The sequence below is a fragment of the Rhinopithecus roxellana genome, chromosome 5, assembly GCF_007565055.1.
Source record: "Rhinopithecus roxellana isolate Shanxi Qingling chromosome 5, ASM756505v1, whole genome shotgun sequence".
NCBI lineage: Eukaryota > Metazoa > Chordata > Mammalia > Primates > Cercopithecidae > Rhinopithecus > Rhinopithecus roxellana.
The window spans coordinates 173,617,383-173,630,726 of NC_044553.1; the positions used below are offsets into that span (position 1 = coordinate 173,617,383).

Sequence of the window (13,344 nt, forward strand, 5' to 3'; positions counted from 1 at the left end):
TCCTCTGCTGCTGGGAGGATTTGGATGAAAATGTGTGAGAAGTTTGGAGACTCCTCATTTTAAGATTGGGGAAACTGAGGCCGAAAGGACAAAAGTAGCTCACACCAGGTCATGCAACAAATGACTGGACCTAGAACCCAGGACTCTGAGGCCAGGCTTGCCCCACCACACCCCCTTGTCTGTCTAGGCAAGAGAAGGGACCTCCAAGTGGCTTTCGGTTTGAGACTTAGGAAAAACTTTACCTGGGAAGGCAGGAGCAGCCTCATAGAAGGGCTGGCACCTGAGTCCCTAAGGATACGCTTCCTGGGCACAGAAATCAGGTTGGCACAGAGGCAGAGAGAACCCTCTTATTCAGGAGCAGTTGTCTCCTCAATGCTGGGTTCATCCCCAAAAAGTCAAAGAGGGCAGTTTTCCCAGACTGTCTCCCAGAGAGATGAGACCCCTCCCCAAGCCTCAGTTTCCCCATCTGTGGAATGAGGATTCTCAGGCTTCACAGACGTTTCCACTAAAATGGGCTGTCTTGGGCTGCTGGCACAGCACTGCTGCTGTCTGAGGAGGACCCCCTCTTCTCTCTGTGTCTACGTCCCTGTTGCTTTCCCTGTTCCTGCCTTGCTGAGTTCCTCAGAGGTGGGGAAGCCAGACATCTGCTGATCCATGAATATTCAGGAAGGGAATCGGAGCCTCCTCTGGGCTCCCCAGCCAGCCGCCAGCCCCTCTGGCGGCCGTCCTGCTTGCCAGAGCCCAGGCTGCTGACATACCCAGCAGCTGCTCGGGCCCCAACTGTTCACATTGTTTGTTCAGCGCAGCAGGGGATTTTCCAAGCCCGGGACATGCTTTAGGGGGCAGGGAGGCTGCCGGAGGGCTCAGGGATTCATGTCCTGTGGGGGTTTTCTCCCCTGAAATCCAAACCTACTGCTTAGTGGCTGGAATGGGTATTTGGAAGCCGCTGGGCTGAGAGTCGGGCTTGCCTTCCCCCTACCCTGTACTTGAATCATGGCATCCAGGGCCTTCGAGATAGAAGGGACTGGATGATAAGAACAGCAAATAGCACTTGTACAGCCCTTTACAGTTACAAAGTGCCTTTAAAGAATAAGCTCCCCACCGGGCATGGTGGCTCATGCCTGTAATTCCAGCACTTTGGGAGGCCAAGGCAGCCAGATCACTTGAGGTCAGCAGTTCGAGACCAGCCTGGCCAACATGGTGAAACCCTGTCCCTACTAAGAATACAAATATTAGTCAGGTGTGATGGCGCATGCCTATAATCCCAGCTACATAGGAGGCTGAGGCAGGAGAATCACTTGAACCCAGCAGGTGGAGGTTGCAGTGAGCTCAGATCGTGCCACTGCACTCCAGCCTGGGCAACAGAGCACAACTGTCGAAAGAACAAACAAACAAAGAATAAGCTCCCATTCCTTGAGTCATGTCTATTAGGCTCTGAGCTGTAGCCCTGACATACATTGTCTTGTTTAATTCCTTCACGCTTAGTGGTGTCATCTTCATTTTATGCATGTGGAGACTGAGTCCCAGAAACGTTAAGTGGCTTGTCACAGAGCTGGTAGGTGGAGCAGCAAGGTTGAAACCTTGATCTTCTTCCCCAAGGTCAAAAGCTGTTTCCACCACAGCACATGGCCCATAGTAGCATGAATGCCACATTGGTTTCCCCAATTAGAATGGAAACTTGGTGAGGGCAGGGGCTGCTTCTCCCTGCTGAACCCACGAGTACTGCTGAGGCCAGTTGTGTAGCCAGAGGTGTCCAGCAGAACCCATCTGATGAATTAAGAAAGGCAGCAGCCCAGGTCAGGTCCTGTCTCTCTGTCTGCCCTTCACACTGCAATCCCAGAGCCCTGGCTTCTGCCCTGGCCTCCTTTTTTTTTTTCTTTTTTTTTTTTTGAGACGGAGTCTCGCTCTGTTGCCCGGGCTGGAGTGCAGTGGCCGGATCTCAGCTCACTGCAAGCTCCGCCTCCCGGGTTTACGCCATTCTCCTGCCTCAGCCTCCCGAGTAACTGAGACTACAGGCGCCCACCACCTCACCCGGCTAGCTTTTTGTATTTTTTAGTAGAGACGGGGTTTCACCGTGTTCGCCAGGATGGTCTCGATCTCCTGACCTCGTGATCCGCCCGTCTCGGCCTCCCGAAGTGCTGGGATTACAGGCTTGAGCCACCGCGCCTGGCCCTGGCCTCCTTATTTCACGCAGCCATCACTGCTCTTCTCCCCTCACTCTCGTTCCTCTTTGGAGGTGGTGGGAAGGGAGTCTGGAGACTCACAGGGGTTCTAAGTGTTGGCCTGTGTGTCCCGGTGTTGGAGAGTGTGGCAGAGACTAAGGTGCATGTGTTCAGGAGTGCAGAGCTATGTTTACCAATTCGTGTGTGGTCTCAATGGTGTTTTATGTTTGTTCAGAAATAGGTGTGTCCATGTCAGTGAATATTCATAGAATCATAGAATCTCAGAGGTCACCTGCTACATTCCAGTGAGCTGGGGTCCAGAAGGGGAAAAGACTGGGCCAAAACCACATGGCTAGACTGTGATGGAACTGGACCTAGAACCCAGGGTCTCCTGGTTCCCTCACCATTGTTTTGTGCACGTCCCCGTGTGGCTCTGTCAGTCCAGACTTGCCTTGTAATGAGTATGGGCCATTGTCCTAACCTCTGTCCCTGGTTCCTCTCAGACATGCCATTCTGCCTTGAAGTAAGGAGTCAGATCAGAGCCTAAGAAGGGATCTTGGGCCACTGAGCTTTTATAAGACAAGGAGGCAGCAGGTCAAACTGTTGGGAGACACAACAGGGAGAACCAACCAACCATTTCTCTGTGAATAATGGTGGCTGGGTCCTGCTGAATATTGGTTCCAATAATAAACATTGGCCTTTGTGTGTTTTTGCCTTGACCCTGGGATGGCATTCCCTTCCTCTACTGTTTCCCTACTCTCCTCTTTGTGGCAAGGGCAGTGTTGGGGTCTGTAGGCTCTTCTGGGGCCTTGGGAGAAAAAAGAACCCTGGATTGAGTCAGGAGACCTGAATCCTGGCTCTGGCCTCCTGCATGGCCTTGGGTAAATTAGCTGCAGGGAGTGTCAAGCTTCTCCAGTCACCAGGACAGACCAGGCTGCAGGCTGCCAGGGCCTGGAATGAGCCATGGGGGAGCCTCCTCTCATGCTGGCTCTGAATCCAGCTTGAGTCTAGTCCCTACCTGGGGCACTTAATTCCCAGCAGGATCTGCTCACTTAGTTCATTGTCGGGGAAGGGGAAATGTCTGACTTCCCTTCATCCAGGTGGCACCCCCAACCAGCTGGGATTTATTTTTGTTTTGTTCATTCAAAATATATAGCATTCACACACACACACACACACACACACACACACACACACATACACACTTTCTCACACTTATAATACATTTTAAATGTTTCTTGGATACAGTATTTTTCTAGCCTCTGTGTGTCTGTGTATAAAGAGAGACAGAGCGAGAGAGAGATCTACATATGCATATGTATATATTTTAGACAGGATCTCACTCTGTTACCCAGGCTAGAGTGCAGTGGCACAATCACAGCTCACTTCAGCCTCGACCTTCTGGGCTCAAGGGATCCTCCCACCATGATTGGCTAATAAAAAAAAATTTTTTTGTAATGATGAAGTCTCCCTATGTTACCCAGGCTGGTAACTCCTGGGTTTAAGCAATCCTCCTGCCTCGGCCCTCAACCTCACAAAGTGTTGGGGTTACAGGAGTGAGCCTCCATGCCTGGCTTCCAGTGGCATATTTTTGATTGGGTAATAATGACTAATATGATCTGTTAGGTTCCAAGGTAGGGAATGACATTACTGAGCCCCCATTCTGTGTCAGGAACTGTGCTTTTTTTTTTGGGGGGGGGGGATAGAATCTCATTCTGTCACCCAGGCTGGAGTGCAATGGCACCATCTTGGCTCACTGCAACCTCCACCTCCTGGGTTCAAGCGATTCTCCTGCCTCAGCCTCCTGAGTAGCTGAGAATATAGGTGCGTGCCACCACACCTGGCTAGTTTTTGTATTTTTAGTAGAGATGGGGTTTCACCACGTTGGTCAGGCTGGTCTCGAACTCCTGACATCGTGATCCACCTGCCTCAGCCTCCCAAAGTGCTAGGATTACAGGCATGAGCCACCGTGCCCATCCACTACATTCTTTTCTCACACATCATCTCGTTTAATGCTTACAACAGCCCTATGAGAAAGGAATTGCTATGCTTTTTTTATTTTTATTTTTTTTATTTTTATTTTTTATTTTTTTAGGCAGGGTCTCATTCTGCCACCCAGGCTGGAGTGCAGTGGCATGATCGTGGCTCACTGTAGCCTTGAACTTCCAGGCTCAGGCGATCCTCCTTGCTTCAGCCTCCTGAGTAGCTGGGACGACAGGCGCATGCCTCCACGTACAGCTAACTTTTTACATTATCTGTAGAGATGGGGTCTCTCTGTGTTACCCAGGCTGGTATGCTTTTTTCATTGAGACACAGTTCACATACTACAAAATTCACCCTTTAGTGTTCGACTCAGTGGTTTTTGGTATATTCATATTCACAACATTGTGCAACCACAGCCACTATCTAATTCTAGAACATTTTCATCACCCCCAAAAGAAACCCTGTACTCATTAGCAGTCAATCCCTGTCCTTCCTCCCCCTAGTCGCTGACAATCATTAATCCACTTTCTGTCTTTATGGATTTGCCTCCTCTGGGCATTTCATAGAAATGAGATCATGCAAAATGTGGCATCTTATGACTGACTTCCTTCACTTAGCGTCAAGTCTTCATGCTACCTTGTAGCATGCATCAGTCCTTCATTCCTTTTGATGGCTGAGTAATCCAGTTATCCATTTATCAGGTGATGGGCTTTTGGGTTGTTTCCGCTCTTTGGCTATTATGAATAATGCTGCTATGAGGAAATTGAGCAGCAGGGGAAGACAGGCACAGAGGAGTGCAGCAATTTGCCCAAAGTCAGTTAGTAAGGGGAGAACCGGGATCCAGATGCAGGTCTTTCTCCTTGATTTGCCCCCCTGCTCAGGTGACTCAGGAGCAGAGGCTGTGGGAGGTGGGGGGACACACACTGATGGCCCCATGCTCCTCCTCTATGCAGGGAGGCTGCTGTTGCCCCAGGAGACGACTATGGAGCTGAGCTGTGGAGTGGGGCCGCTGCACATGATCCTGGGCCCAGAGCAGGCTGCAGTGCTGAACTGTAGCCTGGGGGATGCTGCCACTGGACCCCCCACCAGGGTGACCTGGAGCAAGGATGGGGACACCCTGCTGGAGCACGACCACCTACAACTGCTGCCTAATGGTTCCCTGTGGCTGTCCCAGCCACTAGCACCCAATGGCAGTGACGAGGCAGTCCCTGAGGCTGTGGGGGTCATTGAAGGCAGCTATTCGTGCCTGGCCCACGGCCCCCTCGGAGTGCTGGCCAGCCAGGCTGCTGTCGTCAAGCTTGCCAGTAAGTGCTTGCATCGGGGGACTGAGGCTGAAACCTAGACTTGGGGTGTGTGAAGTGGGATCTGCAGTTAGTTACTTACACAAATGCCTCTCTCTTGAGCCCACTCCCCCTTTCCCTGCCTCCCATCCTGCTCAATAGGTCTCTTCCTGGTATTGTCTATCCTCATTCTTGGGTATTCCATAACCTTCCCACTTCTTCTTCTTCATTCCCCTGTTTCTTCTGCCTTTCTTTCCCTTTGAGTCCTAGAGTCTGGGCTTGTGCTTTCCTCCAGGGAGCCTGCCAGAGTGCCCCCTTTGTGTCAGAGGCACAAAGCTGCCTCCTAAGGGAACTCCTGCCTGCAAGGCAGGTGGAACATGTGGAGTCAAACCCCACGCTCCAGCCTTACCCCTTAGGGGGCTCTCAGGAGGCACAGATCACCATGAAATAACTTTCAGGCCAGAAGAAATGTGCATCTTACTGTATAGTTTGACCATCACGATGATGTTGGGCAGGGGAGCTTTGGAATTCATTCTGCTGGCAGCATCTGACCACTAATCACCACTTCTTGTTGTGTCTCCCTCGGTCTGAATTGGCTCTGCTTGTGTTTCTACGACTCTGTTTCTGTGTCTCCATGCGGATGTGTTTCACTGTTTGTGCTTGCTGTGGCCTCTCTCTCCTACTCCTCTCCCGTCCCTGCCTGTGTCTCATTGTCCCCAGCACTTGCAGACTTCTCTCTGCACCCGGAGTCTCAGACGGTGGAGGAGAACGGGACAGCTCGCTTTGAGTGCCACATTGAAGGGCTGCCAGCTCCCATCATTACTTGGGAGAAGGACCAGGTGACATTGCCTGAGGAGCCTCGGTGAGTGCCCTGTAGAGGAGCGGGTCCTGGTAGGCGGGGTAGAGAGGGCTCTGGGGTGTGCTCAGAACTGAGATTCTTAGAGTCAAGGTAGCTGCATTTACCTAAGCTGACTTGAGTGTCAACCACCGCCTGACTCCTGGCTCATGTCTGGTCCCAGAGAGAAGTTGGACAAGAAGTTTTTGCTCCCTGGGAGGAAAGCCACCCATTGAGCTGTGGAGCCTGGGTGGGTGTCGTAGTAGAGCCCTTCCCAGCACATCTAGTCCAACCACTTGCTTTATTGTGGAGACTGAGGGCCAGAGAGGAGCTGTGGTTTATCCTAAGCCATGCCGTGAGCCATTGGCAGAAAGCTGGTTGTCTGTTGAGGGCTCCTGGAGGCTGCTGGGAAGGTTTTCTCTTTTCAGGGTTCCTCCGGAGTTTCCACTCTAGATGCATCACTTCTCTCTCAGTTCCAGCCAGTGGGGCGCAGCCCTCTGAGAAGTGAATTGTAGAGGTCTTTCCTCTTTCCCTCTCCTCTCTCTGTAAAGGCAATGGATGGGTAGAGCAATCCCAGGGAAGAGTTTCCAGGGCGGAAGGGAAGCAGAGGCTAGGCCCTGGACTTGGTCCCTCTTGTGGCTTCCTGGGTAGGTCCAGATGTGTATACAGCGTGACCAGAAACCACAAAGCTCATTTCCATCTGTGGTCTCTGAGTTGGTCTCATGACTCAGTCATCACCCGCTAAATTCTTACATATCTTTGGAAATGTGGCTCCAAGGCCTTTCCCAGCCACCCTGCAGTCCTCCCCCTATATCTCCGTAGCTGTAGTTACCAGCTAGATCCTTCTCCCATCCCGGTGGAAGTGGGGTTCCTCAGGCTCTGAAACACTGCCCTTTCTCCTCTGGAACCAACCTTCTCTTGCCTGTGTCGCATTGTCCCAGCTCCTCTGACTTTTGCCCATGTGTAGAAAAAATTGGGGGTTGTAGGAGAAACTTTGAGGTAGAAAAGCCACAAGACAGTTGTGAGGGAGGAAGAGGATGAGCGGTCCATACATAAGAGATCCTGGTTGGGTATGGTGACTCACACCTGTCATCCCAACATTTTGGGAGGACAAAGCAGGAGGATCACTTGAGCCCAGGAGTTCAAGACCAGCCTATGCAAAATATCGAAACCCTGTCTGTATAAAAAATACAAAAATTAACCCAACGTGGCAGTGTGGTGCCTGTGGTCCCTGCTACTTGGGAGGCTGAGAGAGATCACTTGGAGATCGAGGCTACAGTGAGCTGTGATAATGCCACTGCATTCCAGCCAGCCCGGGTGACACACCGAGACCCTGTCTCAAAAAAAATGAGAGAGATCCTGTTGACTTTGGTGATGGGTTAGCCCCACTGGTCCTCAGAGAGTTACTTCTCACCCAGCCTATTCTCCTTCCCACCTATATCATGAAAGGAAAAACAAATGAAAGTTGATTTAGATTGTGTTTTCCCAAAGTGTAGCTTTTATAGAATGTTAGTCCCTTTAAATGTTTCTTGAATGAAGTATTCTATGATCAAATAAGAACAGGAAACTGCCTGTAAATCTCCCTCCTGGAGTTGGCAAGACCCTGAGAAGTGCTGTAATGAGAATCTGTGGACCTTGTTTAATTGAGCACTTCCCAGGCTCGTTTGCCCAGGAGCCCCTTAACATCCCATGAATGAGCATTCTACAGGGTGAACCCTGGGAAATGCTGACTCAGCCTCTCTAACGCTGACATTTTCAGTTCTGTGCCTTTCTAAATGTGGAGGCTCTCACCACTGTGTGATGACGGCTGCCTCCTGGGAGTTCTGTGAACCCAGAGCAGATGATCTGGGCAAGTGAGAACCAAGAGAGAGCCTACTCCTGATGCCCCCCAGAGAAGGTAGCAGAGGGCAGCAAAATCTCCCCATGTTGAAAGTCACAGCATGAACCACTTAATGGGAGTGTACCTTGGGCCAGGCACTGTGCTGCGCCTTTTACATGGTTTCTCACTTAACCCTTCCAATCATCCTTTAAAGTAGGTATTTCTCATTTTCACATTTTCCTCTATTTACTTTTAATTTATATTCCTAGCAGATGCATTTTTAAAATTCATATCAATATGGCTGGGCGCAGTGGCTCACGCCTGTACTCCCAACACTTTGGGACCCAAGACGGGTGGATCGCTTGAGCTCAGGAGTTAGAGACCAACCTGGGCAATATGGTGAAACGTCATCTCTCAAAAAATACAAAACTTAGGCCGGGTGCAGTGGCTCACACCTGTAATCCCAGCACTTTGAGAAGCTGAGGTGGGCAGATCACAAGGTCAGGAGTTCGAGACCAGCCTGACCAACTTGGTGAAACCCTATCTCTACCAAAAAAAAAAAAAAAATACAAAATTTAGCCAGGCGTGGTGGCACATGCCTGTAATCCCAGCTACTCAGGAGGCTGAGGCAGGAGAATCACTTGAACCCAGGAGGCGGAGGTCGCAGTGAGCCAAGATAGCACCACTTCACTCCAGCCTGGGTGACAGAGCAAGACTCTGTCTAAAAAAAAAAAAAAAAAACATAGGCCTGGTGCAGTGGCTCACGCCTGTAATCCCAGCACTTTGGGAGGCTGAGGCAGGTGGATCATCTGAGGTCAGGAGTTCAAGACCAGCCTGGTCAACATGGTGAAACCCTGTCTCTACTAAAATTACAAAAATTAGCTGGGCATGGTGGCCAGCACCTATAAACCCAGCTACTCAGGAGGCTGAGGCAGGAAAATCACTTAAACCCAGGAGGTAGAGGTTGCAGTGAGCCAAGATGGCGCCATTGCACTCCAGCCTGGGTGACAGAGGAAGCCTCCATCTCAAAATAATAATAATAATAATCAATTTTATTGTACATACTAAGTTTTTGTTGAATCATCTTTTCTTTTCAAAAACAAAAATGGGATTATATTGCAACTTTAATTTTTTTTTTCTCTTACCACTTGATGGACATTCAGGTCTGTACATATGAATATGGTAGGTATTTTTATCTGGATTGTTAAATGAGGGATTGGAGGATCAGAGACAGAAATAACTTGCCCCAGGTCACACAGCTTAGTACTCAAGAGTGTCAGATTCCAGCACCCTGTGTGGAGGATACACAGGCTTCTGGTAGGTGTCATTTGGTGGTTGGGTGCAGAACCTGTGAGGTCTGAAGAAGTTTGTATCACATTACGACTATAATTTTTTAAAAAAATTAAAGGTGGGTTTAGAAATCTGTAGTCCAACTGTGGCTGGGAGCAGATAAGTTACTTCTCCAAAGCTTCTCAGCAAACCAGTGGGTTTCAGACTCCCCCACCATCCCCAACATCTAGCTCAGGCGTCATCCCGTGAAGCCACAAACCTAACCCAGGAGGCCAGAGCTGCCAGTTTCTGGACTCTGGGAGTGTTTGCCCCCGAGTCCTCTGAAAAGTGATCCTCATCTATAAATAAGCTGGGCTCGCATGTCCCGGCACATTGTGTAGGGGGAATAAAGAAATGTCTAAAACAGCAACTTGATTATGCCCAAGGTATGTATTTTTACACATGCCCAGATATAGTGCATGCACAAATATGCTATTCATAAACTCAGCCCAGTGGTTTGAAGGAGACCATATGCCTTGGTGTAGTGTGTGCACATGTGCAGTTAATAAACACACTGCGTCAGGGTGTATGTGCTTCGTTTGGAACTGATGGTAAAGACTAGAGCCCAAGGCAAATCCCTGGGACTTATACTATTTTCTAATAATAGGGGATAATCTAGGGGATAATTTTTCTTCCATGGGAACCAGTAATCAATGAGAGCAATGTTTCCCAAATCCCAGGCATTCACAAACCACCTTCATAATTGTGACCATACTTATACCATTTACACAATCACTTAATAATTTTCTTTACATCAACTCGCTCTTTTGTAACTTGAACACATTTTAAAAGGGAACATTATCTCACTGCAATAAAATGGAAAACCAGCAACACTTGCCATAAATAGAAGATAGCTATAAAAATAAATAATATAACTTCTAGGATAAAAAGCCATGTATCTGGATCCACTTGAAATAATTTTGTTATCGCCATTCACTCATAAGAAACATGTAACGAAGGGACTTAAATAACATGGGCTCTTACTCTACCCTCTCCCAGTGGTTGCCATTTCTGTCAATCTCATGTGACTCCCAGCCAGTATCCCCTTGCCCTGGGTGGATCTCAAGGGCTTAGGATGGGGGCTCCTTGGCCCTTGGGAAATTCAGAGCAGCTGTGTCATTTCTTCCGTGTTCTTTAATCCTTGGGACCCAAGTGGCCTTTTGTGGGTAGGGGCAGCAGACTCAGGTTTGAGGTTGGAAAAAGAATAATCCCTTCCTTTTGATTTGAGATTGTTTTTCATTCTATAAGTAGCTTTTATTTTATATGAAATTTGAATTTCTTTTAAAATGGTAAAGTATACCAACTTTACAGAAAGGGGAAAAAAGTCACCTCCTGACTGAACACAGCTTTCACCAATTTGAGAGTTTCCTTGCAGTCTTTTGAAATATGTATATGGGTTACACCATTGTAAACATGTGTTTAGAGCTTGCAATTCATAAATATGTTTATTTCCATTATCTAATGTGAGCTCAAGACACATTAAGAGGGTCAGAGTTGTGAAGCAGGCAGGACAGGAATTATTTAACTCATTTTTCAAATGGGAAAACTGTGGCCCAGATATGGAATGTCACTTGCTAAAATCACATACATTGAAACCAGTTCTCTCCACCATGTCACAGTGCTTCTGTGTTAGAGCCCAAGTTATAAACAAAGTGTACAAGGGCACAGACTATTAGCAATTTACATTTTAAAAATTTATATTTCCTAATGGATACATATTAATCGCAAAAAAAAAAAAAAAAAAACCCTCTTAACAGGCACAATAAATAAGAATCCCCCGATCCCACTCCTACAGAAAACCCCCATAAACCACACAAGCTTTGCCACCTTTGACTTTTTCTATGTATATCCTAACATAACTTTTCTCTATTTTCTAAAAGTAGAATTTCTTCATAAACACTGTTTTTTTACTTTTTCCCCCTACTAACTAATATATCTTGAACATCTTTCCAAGGACAGAGCTTCTAAAAACACATTTTAGCAAAGCAAAAGATTTTTTTGAGTCAGGGACTCACTCTGCCACCCAGGTTGGAGTGCGGTGGTTCACTGCAGCCTCTACCGCCCTGGCTCAAGCAATCTTCCCACTTCAGCCTCCTGAATAGCTGGAACTACAGGTGTGCTCCACCATGCCTTGGCTAATTTTTGTATTTTTTCGTAGACACTGGGTTTCACCATGTTGTTCAGGTTGGTCTCCAACTCCTGGCCTCAAGTAATCCTCCTGCCTCTGTCTCCCAAAAAGCCCGGCCAGAAAAGATTTTAGATGAACACTAAAAGTGGTTCCCCCTTGCCTCTATCACCTGCAGCAATAGCACCATATCTGGGGAAAGGAATTCATTCATTCATTCATTTGTTCATTCATTCATTCACTCAACACACATAATTAAGGGAATGTTATTTTTCCAAAGGAGAGACTAGCTCTTGAGTACTTGAAGCACACTTTTCCCTGGAAAGACCTAGAAACACTGGGGTTAGGAAATGTAGGCAGTTCCCAGCAGCGTAGTCAGCTCGCTAGACCGAGGGGAAAAGAGGAGAAAGAAAAATCCTGGAGGAAGAGCACATTAGCTGGATGGGGGTGGGGCCTGTTTTCTAGGTGGGTCCTTCTTGTCCTTCCCCAATTCGTCCTTTCCTGTCAGTTCTTCTCTGGCAGCAGACTGGGTGCTGGCCCAGGATTTTCCTCCAGCCACACTTGCCTCTCTCTCCCTTTCTCTCGCTCTGCCCCAGCACTTATGTAGACAGCTGTTGGAACTGAGGGTAAGAGGCTGGGGACAGAGGTGGGTTTACCTGTGCCATGCAGGAAAGAGCAGGGCATATTTATGGTTTTTTTTTTTCTTTTTTTTTTGAGACGGAGTCTCGCTCTGTCCCCTGGGCTGGAGTGCAGTGGCCGGATCTCAGCTCACTGCAAGCTCCGCCTCCCGGGTTTACACCATTCTCCTGCCTCAGCCTCCCGAGTAGCTGGGACTACAGGTGCCCGCCACCTCGCCCGGCTAGTTTTTTGTATTTTTTTGTATTTTTAGTAGAGACAGAGTTTCACCGTGTTAGCCAGGGTGGTCTCGATCTCCTGACCTCGTGATCCACCCGTCTCGGCCTCCCAAAGTGCTGGGATTACAGGCGTGAGCCACCGCGCCTGGCTGGTTTTTTTTTTTTTTCTAAGTCCTCTAAGTCTTTGGACCACGGCATGTTTGTAGGGCCCCTATTTAGAACATTCTTCCTCCCCAGCCTTTGAGCTACTTCTCCTGTCCCATGCTTAGATTTTTTTAGACCCCACTTCCCCAGGAGCTAAGGGATCTCCACCAAGCGCACAACTGCCCTCTTCCCTCTCTGACCTTGGCCCAGCCTACATCCCAGAGGCCAGTACCGTTTGCTCTGTTGATAAACTAGGACTCTCAACCTGGAGCTGACCCTGTAGGGATCCCAGTTGGAGGATTCTGAGGGACCCATTCACCCCCTCCTTAGTTCAGAGCCCACTCTGGTCCCCAACATCCCAACCCCCATGGAGACCTCCCTATCCCAGATTACATCGTTTCTCAAGCAAGGTCTCTGACCTTTCTATTTCTCTAGCCGAGAGGGCAGGGAACACCCTCATCCATCATGCCCCGTCTAAGTAACATACGTGTTGGCTGGGTCTGCTTGGAGACCACGTCCTCTCCAAGGGCATTCTCAGCCATCCAATGACTGCCGAGACACGCAGGTAGGATGAATATGACATTTGGCACCAGAAGACTTGGGTTCGAGCTTTCACGCTGCTCAACCTATGAGACCTCAGGAAAATACCCTCTTCCCTCCAAGCCTATTTTTCACTGGTAAAATGGAGGTCGTGACCCTCTATGTCTTGGGCTTGTTTTGAGGGTCACATGAGATAGTGTGAATAAAGAATATTTTATCAAGGGAGGGAGAAGGTAATACGGGAAAGGGGTAAAAAAATTCAAACTGTATAGA

General features: G+C 48.5%; 1 protein-coding gene across 1 annotated transcript in view; it reads left to right on the forward strand.

Moving 5' to 3' along the window:
- The window catches only part of IGDCC4 (immunoglobulin superfamily DCC subclass member 4), a 42,613-nt gene that overhangs the window by 6,667 nt on the left and 22,602 nt on the right, over positions 1-13,344 (forward strand). The window contains exons 2-3 of the mRNA XM_010355522.2: positions 5,099-5,449; positions 6,146-6,287. Coding sequence (XP_010353824.2) covers positions 5,099-5,449; positions 6,146-6,287 — 493 coding nt within the window. The remainder of the gene's footprint in view (positions 1-5,098; positions 5,450-6,145; positions 6,288-13,344) is intronic.